We start from the raw sequence: 8497 nt of genomic DNA, 5'->3' as shown, positions 1-8497 counted from the left end.
TTTAGCATCAACACGTCTTCAGCTCTCTGCGATGGAACCCAAGTGTACCCCGCACTTCCATTTAGCATACACAGCGGGGCTCTCTCTAAACAGAGTATTTCTTCAGAATGTCTGAAGCGTCGGTCCAGATTGGGACAGCGATGGCCACGTACCAGGATTCAGGGTCACAGATGAGAAAGGATGGAGTGAATCAGGAGGGTTGGGGCCTCTTGTCCCCTCTCCGTGCCTGCCCATCAGCAGCACTGGCGCTCCCCTGGGTCTTGCAGGCCCTGCAGCTCAAGGGGATGAGGGAGGAAGCATCCAGGCCTGGGCGTGACTGTGAGGAGAGTGTGTAGTAGACCCGAGATCCCCGCCAGGACTCAGGGCACAGTGGTGCAGCAAAGTACATGCCAGCGCTTCACCAGCTCCTGGGGCTTGCTGAGCATCTCGTTCCAGTGCTCCAGCTCTCTGCCACGGGCATACATGTAGGGGCCCACCACCACCCGGCCCAGCTGGTGGCTCTCTGCAGAGAGGCAAAGCACCATTATTCTCTGGAGCAAGGAACCCCTAGTGTGTCTCTATCATTCCACCCATTGAAGGAAGTAGCAACCCCCTACCCCCCTTCTAGCACGAGCTGGCAGTCCCCAAATGACCCTGACTTTGCTCTGGTGCTGGGGCTGGCCGAGGTGAATAGCTTGTCCTTGAGGCACCCACTCTGCCTCACCCTCCTGGTGGGACCTGTTAAGTCTGCCTCATATTGAAGAACAGAGAGGGCGGGGGCCCTCCAGAAAGTTCTCTTTCATCAGTCCACTTGTACGCTCAGTGGGGACATTCAACTTTTCTCCCACCAGCTCCCACAGTGGAGAAGGAGCTGAAGCTCTGGCCCATGATACGGTTCTGCTTCCCCAGTGACAAGGGACCCTGCGGTGTGGGGCAGTGCAGGAAAGCTGGCTCGAGTAACTCCAACACGTCTCTATCCCAGACCTCACCCACCATCCTCAAGGCTTGCCTGGAAGGCATGAGACAATGCAGGGCACACCATGACCCACAGCAGCAGGTCACTTAGCCGGGTGCAGGCAGCCATACGGCCTCCCTGCTGCTGTGACTTGCCCAGGAGGCGGTAGCAGAGGCTCCCCCCCCCCCCCGTTTTTAGTGTGCCATGATGCTCAAAATGGACAAAATCTGGATGAGAATCCCAGCTCTCCCACGAGCAAGCCCTGTGTTCTTGGGCATGCGTGTCAGCCTCTCTGAGCACTAGTTTCCTTAGAACAGAAACCTCCCTCCAAGGGTTCACTCTGCCTGCTGCTCTGTCCCGCCTTTGACAGTTGCCCCAACATTAATTGGGTGGGGTGTGGGAGGGGGAAGGCTTACTGTCCCCTTCTGTGCCCTGCAGCACCATCAGGCTGAGGCTGGCCGTGTCCAGCTCGGCAGGGTACACCTTGAAGCTGAAGGTCTCGCTGTACACAGGGTTGGCGGAGCCCAGCACAGCTGAAGTCTTCTTGCACTTGACAAACTTGTTTTGGTTCATCAGAGACACTTTTACAAACACACCTGAGGGGCAGTGCAGACAGCAGGCTGGGAGAGGTGGGGAGGGACCCAGCACCCAGCCTGTGGGAGGCCTGGCTAGGATGGAACATGCCCACTGCGGGCGCCAGGATGCCCTTACTCACAGCCACTGCCATCAGGCGGCATTGTAAGAGGAAACCGGGCTGATTAGCGCATGGACTTAGGGCCAAGGAAATGCTCAGCTCCCTTCCTCTTCCTTCCTCTCTGACCCCGTGGCTGGGCTGGCTCTTGTTTATCGGAGCCTGGCACCACCTGCCTGTCCCTCCCTGCCTGGGGTGGGGTGGGGGGGGGCGGATGTTGTCTGCTGGGTGCGCAGACACTCAGAGCTCCCTTAAACACCTCCTTTAGAGGGTCAAGTTTTGGAGGGCTGTGGTTGAGATGCGTTTGGGATCCCTAGTGGATCAAAAGTGGGTGGCAGACCACTACCACCTTGCTGGAGGCACACAGGAATGGGGGGCAAGGGGTGAGCTGGGGTAGCTGGGAGGCCGGGGAGCCTGGGAGGCCAGTGGAGCAGTGCACCTGGGGTGCCACTGCTTCCAGCTGTATTCCATGTGTAGGCCCCCCCCCCCACCCCCGAGGCCGGGGAGCCGGAGGGCCTTGCTTTGGAGGAACTGCAACCCACCTAGAAGGGCAGGGCTGGAGGGGGCAGCATGGTCTAAGAAGCCAAGATGCTGCCTGGGGGAGAGGAGGCAGACTTGGTCATAAGTGTCTCTAGGTCTTGGTGGAGCCCAAGGGGCCTCAGCCTTAGGTTCCACACAAGGAAGTAGCTTCTCACACCATAACAGTCCACAGAGGGAGGACGAGATTGAGGGGCAGGGAGCACACCATGACGGGCAGTGTGCAAGGAGGCACTGGATGGGCGGCCCAGGCCCCAAGTTCACAGGGCAGGATAGGCCCCAGCAGGAAAACTTACTGGCAAAACCCATGTCCTCCCGCAGCTGGAGGCCCTTGGCACGCAGCACGACCACGGTGAGGCGGCTCAGGCAGTTGCTGTAGCTGAGGCAGAACTGCAGGTCGCCAAACTCTGAGGGCGGCTGCAGAGGTAGCGAGGAAAGCACCCTTGTCACCCTGGCAGGTGCTGGAGGTGCTGAGGAAATCCTTCCTCCTCTCTCAGTCAGGCCCGGCTACCACGTGACGCCCACATTCCTCCCCTTTAAAGTCACCCCCCACTTTATAGACGGGGAAACTGAGGGCTGCAAAGCTGAGGGTTCAGTCAGGGTTCTGAGTTGCTCAAGGCGTTCCTGGGGCCAGGGAAACATGGGCAAATAGTTGCCTTGGCTGACCCCTTTGGGTGGTACCCTTCTCAGATGTCTGATCTGCATGGGAATCCAAGCGTGCGTTTCCCAGGTTCCTTCAGGTAGACTCACCGCTAGCACAAAAGAACCCCCAGAGGCCCTACCCTGCCCAGAAGTGACTCCATCCTTCCCCCCACTCATCCCATGCGCTGTGTCTGAGGTCCACCACCCTGAGCCACACTCTAGGGGTGACGGGCAGTATGTTGAAGGCCGACATTGGTCACCAGATGCGGGGTGCCCCTGCTGCCTGCCCCCAGTAGTCTATACAGGTGGCTTATGTCTAGTGACCTTGACCTTTACCTCCAGGCTCTCAGCCTCCAGATCTCTCCAGACGACGTGCGGGCAGTTGCCTACCAGGGTCTCATTCTTCAGGGGGAACAGCACGTGACCCAGGAGTTGGTGCTTCCCCTGTCTGTCCACGTGGAACACTGAGAACCTCAGTACCCTCTGTGTGATGCTCTTGCTGGACACCTGAGGGGGACAAAGACCTGGGCTGGGATCTGATGGGGGGCAGGGGATTGTATGTGCGCATGTTGTCCTGGATACAGGAGCTTTTTCGGTGAGGGGTGTCTCAACCAGGGACCTCTATACCCCAAAGTCAGGCATCCTCAGGGGACCCTTCTCAGCACTGGGGCCAGTACTACTGGGCCTCACCACACAGAGTGTGGTCTGGGGAGGAACAGTATCCAACCCTTCCTGAACTTGTTAGAAATGCAACCCTTGAGCCCCAGCCCAGACCCAGGAAGCAGAATCTACCAAGGAATTTGTCTGCACATAGACGTGAGAGCGCGTGCTGGAGCACAGGCCCTGGAGACAGGGAGCCTGCCTGTCTCTGCTGAGCCGGGCACTCCAGCTCTCATCTCCCTGAGACGCAGCCTCCTGCTGTGAAGTGGGACAGCAGTTGTTGCTCTCCACCTTGTAAATCTCAATCACAGTGTCTGGCCTATGGCAGATGATCAATTAGTATTGATTTTCTTCTTCCCCTTCCCTGCAAAGGACAGAGAGGCCAGGATCAAGTTGGAGCTGGCATAGGGCGGGAAAGTGACGACTCAAGAAAAATAAGGATATGAGCTTGATGTGCAGTCATGCTGGTCTGCAAGGCTGCACCCCTCAGACCTTGAGAGGAGCAGGCTCACCTGAGAAATCTTACAGCCTTGACCCCGCCCCACCCCACCCCTCCACTCAGCTCTCAGCTTCAAAGGCAGGCAGGAATTGGGGTTCTGGCCTCAGCAATCACTCTTCCCAGATGCCGACCTGCCAGTCAGCCTGCTACCCAACGCTTCAAAATGTTGTCCAAGGCTTCTTGGTAGCTCTTGATTGCTGGCTTCAGAAGACACCCACCCAACACCCCCCCCCCACACACCCACACACAAAATCACCCAATCTGCTGAGGCTCCCCCTGCTCAATGTGGACACTGGAAGTGTTTCCTCTTTCTCTCCAGGCAGCCCTGAGGGAAGGAGCCCTCTACCCTCTCAGCCCCAGGGCTCTTACATGCCTGCCAGCAGGGGACAGGGCTCTCGTGGGCCCCCACCTGGCAGGAGGGGAGGCTTAGCTGGGTCCGGCCCTTCACACAGTGTCTGCTCCTTCCCAAGCCAGACGACACCAGGTCCTGCCTGCTCCGCAGTTCCTACCTGGAAGACGAAGTGCTCATCGAACTGTGGGTCAGCAGTTTGGCATTTTGTCTTAGACTGGAGGAAGCGCCGCTCGTCGGGTAGCAGGTGGAGCTTCACCAGGGCACTGCAGGTCTCCTTGGGGGCCTGCAGCCCCCGTGCCTTGATCAGGCCCACCAGCAGCCGCTCGGCCTCCTGCTGGTATTCCACGGAGAACCACAGCCGTCCCAGGCAGCCCTCCGGGAAGCCGCTTTCACTCTGGTCCTCCGGGAACTTGTACAGCGCAGGGTTGATGGTCCCCACCATGCAGCCATCTCCTACGACACAGGGGCCGGGAGCTCTGGCGGCCAAGGAAGCTCAGCCAGCTTGCTGTTCCCTGGTCCCGGTGTTCATTCAACCTCTGTCCCCTGGGATTGAGCCCTATCTCTGGGGTAAGGATCCAGCACTGGCCTGACCCCTTTCCATGGGGTCCCGAGGATGTCTCAGTGACAGAGTATTGCCGCCTTTCTTCCTCTTCAAATGAGAAGGACCTTACTGATTACTGGGTGGCTCCTGGGAAGGTCTCTTGGGAGGTCTTGAAAAGCAGGCAGCAGGTTGTGTGCCCAATTCCTACCATTTTCTACCCTTTGGACTGGCCAAAGTCCAAACCCAGTACAGGCTCTGTACCCAGGGGATGCACTGGGGTACCAGCCCCAGATCTGGTGCTGACTCTGTGACCTTGGGCAAGCCACTATTAACCTTTCAAGTCACAGTTAATGAATGTGTAAAATGGGGTGATAATCATCCCCAAAGGCATGAGGTGGTCCAACTCCAAAATAGCATAGGAAATGCTGGGGCTAGGATGCAGGAGCACATGGTAACCCCAAGTACCTGAAAAGAATGGTCATTGGGCAACTCTGGTATCACTAGGTGGTCCAGGCTGTGTTCTGGAGCCAGACCCAGTGAAAGCAGATGGTTCCACATGGTTTGAGCAACTTGACCCCAGGACAGGCCCTGGCAGGAGCACTTACCACGGTTGCTGCTACTGTCGCTGGAGGTGTGGCCCAGGAGCTCTGGGGCTGTGCAGGAGTACTGGGGGGCCTGGGCCCACTCTCTACTATGCAGGGGCACACATTCTCGGCCTTGGAGGGAAGCGGGTACCACAAAAGGCACAGCTGGTTGTCTGTTCAGAGGTAGGGAAACAACATAAAGTAGCAGGTTAAGGTGTGGCCTCAGGGCACATAACCCAGAGAGTCTGAATACCAGGGTCTGGATGAAGAAAAGTCCTCGTGAGCCAGGAAGAGGCAAGAGCACCATTTTCTGTGCCCACGCCAGGACACACACACACACACACACACACACACACACACACACGGCCAAGAGTGTTGAGTGCCTGCAGCAGCGGGGAGGTGGAGAAGGAGCACCACCTCCGGAGTTTGCCATCCCGCCACTTGCTCGCTGTGCTGTCTGGACCCTGAGCCACAGCTCCCTTAGCTGGAAAATGGGCTTTATAACGCCTGCCTCAGCTTGTGGAGAGGATGCTGAGTTTCTTTGTGATAGCGCTCAGCCCCCAGCATGGTGGCACAGAGGATGAGAGTCATAAACAGGCCCCCCCTTCCCCACCCACTCCAAGGGAAACACCACAAGAGGATCCTAAGCATGGCCAGAAGCTCACGTGGCCTTGTCCTGCCTCACCTGCTTGTGTGGGTGCTGGTACTTGGCGGGCAGAGATTGTCCCCCTGCATGCTGGAGGCAGCCGTGGTCCCTGGCAGCTCCTCATAGATGAAAGTGGCACGACACCTCTTCCAGAGACAGCAGCTCACCCCGATCAGCAGCAGTAGCAGTAGCCCCCCAGCACTGGCCCCGATCACCAGGGCCACCAGTTCTGGGGACAGAGACCACCTGGACTGTGATGCCTGGGGAAAGCTGCCCCCTTTCACACCACTGGCTGCTGGGGAGTTTTCAGGCAACAACCCTACCCATGGGTTGGACCCCAGGAGTGACACAGAAGCAGACTTCCCGAGTCCAGGGTTCTATTGGCTGCAGAAAAACCATTTTCCTTGGGGTCTCAGTCCCTGGGTAGAGCCTTTGGTTTCCTTTGGAAAACAGCAGACCCCGGATCTGGGATGCTGGCTGAAATGAACCATTTCCTTGTGCTGCTGAATAGAGATGAAACCTCTTTCCAGATCCTCCCTGCCTGGGTTTCTGTTCTGACTGAGGCTGAGCCTGGGTGTGTGGGTATGTGCACTTAAGGGAAACAGGGATGCGAGGATGCCCTGGTTTTCACCCACTAGATCCCTAGGGACCTGGATTCTCTTGAGAGGCTGGACTCATGCTTTAATTCTGTAGTGATCTCTAAATCCCTTGCATCTGCCCAACCCTCTCTGAAAGCAAGCCCACTTAGGGGAGTCAGTGAGAGGAGGGAAGAGGGATGTGGGTAAGTAAGGGGGGTAGTGGGTATGAGTAACTAAAACACAGGACCCTTTGCTGCTGGTATCTACACCCCACATTTTTGTGGGCACCTAGGAGGCTCCACTGGCCTGTGGCAGTGCTCAGACACTGGGTATGGAGTCAGCCACCAGGCTGGGCAAAAAAAGGTGCCTTCTTCGGGTCATGTGCCGGTGAAGCTTCTGGCTGTGGGGCCTGGACTCCCTGGGTGGTGAGAAGGGGAGATTCCCACCTCCTGATGCACAGCTGTGTTGGAGGAACAGGCACCTCTACTCTCCCCGGGTGTCGGGCTAGGAGGGCGCAGGGCAGGACAGGGTCTGCGCGCCCCAGCGAGTATGGGGTGGAGGCAGTGGAAGGTCCCGGGGGGTGGCCTGGGCGCAGGGGCGGGGAGGCCAGGGTACTCACCCTCCATGGCTCTGCTTGGCGCGCGGACTCTGGCTCGCTCCACAGTGGCTCGGAGCGGGCTTTGGCTTGGTGTCTGGAGTCGGCTCCACTGGCTGCCGCCGCCGGGAGGCTTTAAAGCGCAGAGCGCGGCCCGTCGGGCGGGCACGGGGCGGGCCCTCGCCTCGCTCGCGCACTGTGGCGCAGGCGGCGGCTGCTGGGACGCAGCAGTCGAAGCTGCGGGCTGGCGGCCGCCTTGGCCCCAGGCGGTTGTGGAAGCGCCCTTTGCTCCTGGCTCACCCTAAGGCGCGCTCGGTGCTCACTGCCGCTGCGGTTCGGGTGGGGTGCCGGTCGGTACACGGCGGCCTCGGCAGGTGCCATGCTCATGCAGCGATGGGCCTCGCGGCTCGCTGATCCTCAGCAGGATGAGGCTGCGAACCCCGGGCCCAGGTCCGTGCCTGTTCCCCGGAGCCTTCCCAGATTCCAGCCCACCGTGCTGCGCTAGAGTTTACTCCTTCGCCTACTCAGTAGACCAAATCATGAGGCACTGAAAAGCGAGGGTTCCGCAGCTGACCACCTGGAGGCCAACTCTGGTTCCCCACTCACCAACTGCGCCATTTGGGACGACTTACTTGGGTGCTCTGGGCTCACTTTTGCAATAGGATTAAGATATGCGAGGGTCATTTAGAACTGTGGGCAGGCCTAGGAAGGGGGTGCAGTGCCTGTCAACCATTACTATGATGCTCATCTGAGAGAGGGCAGAATCGCCTGAGTCCCTCTCTGCACTCACAGCCTTTATCATTATAGTGATTATTGTCAGACTAATGGGGCCTGACCAGTTGAGCCTTGGCAGAAGGTCATGGAAGGGCCCTCCGTGTCCCGTGCACATTTCCAGGGGCATGCGCCCCAGCTGGCATGTACACCTCTAAGGTGCTGGCCCAGTGTCCCTGCAGGGGGCTCTGGTGTGAGCCTTTGAGATCTGGAGGCAGCTGTAAGTGTGTTGAAGCATGGGAGATGTCCGGTGGGGGAGGATCAGGCTTGTTATTTTACAGCCTAGAAAATTGTGTCCAATAAGGGAACCTGAGTACCAGATTCTTGGTGGCACTACTGCCTATTGTAGGATGTTGGAGGGATGTGGGTAAGAGGGAGAGCCCTCCAGGCCATCAGTGTGGGTGAGACTCCAGTCTGTCTGAGTCCTGAATGACTCCAGGTGGCATGGGTGGCAAACTGGGGTCCCC

The 8497-nt window shown here is 58.4% G+C and overlaps 1 protein-coding gene across 1 annotated transcript; it reads right to left on the bottom strand.

The window, feature by feature from the left end:
- Positions 1 to 359: 359 nt before the first annotated feature.
- Positions 360 to 7640, bottom strand: SYT15B (synaptotagmin 15B; the record flags this gene model as incomplete). The annotated part of the gene is made up of 8 exons (XM_084245432.1): positions 360 to 502; positions 1351 to 1530; positions 2459 to 2579; positions 3141 to 3311; positions 4473 to 4768; positions 5462 to 5613; positions 6126 to 6315; positions 7457 to 7640. The coding sequence occupies 8 exons, from the start codon at positions 7638 to 7640 to the stop codon at positions 360 to 362; spliced, it is 1437 nt and encodes a 478-aa protein (XP_084101558.1).
- Between the last annotated feature and the right edge of the window lie 857 nt (positions 7641 to 8497).

This window comes from Talpa europaea (genome assembly GCF_964194135.1).
Source record: "Talpa europaea genome assembly, chromosome: 10".
In the NCBI taxonomy this organism is placed as follows: Eukaryota; Metazoa; Chordata; class Mammalia; order Eulipotyphla; family Talpidae; genus Talpa; species Talpa europaea.
Note: the sequence above shows the minus strand (reverse complement) of the source record. Positions and strands in the feature narration are given on the sequence as shown.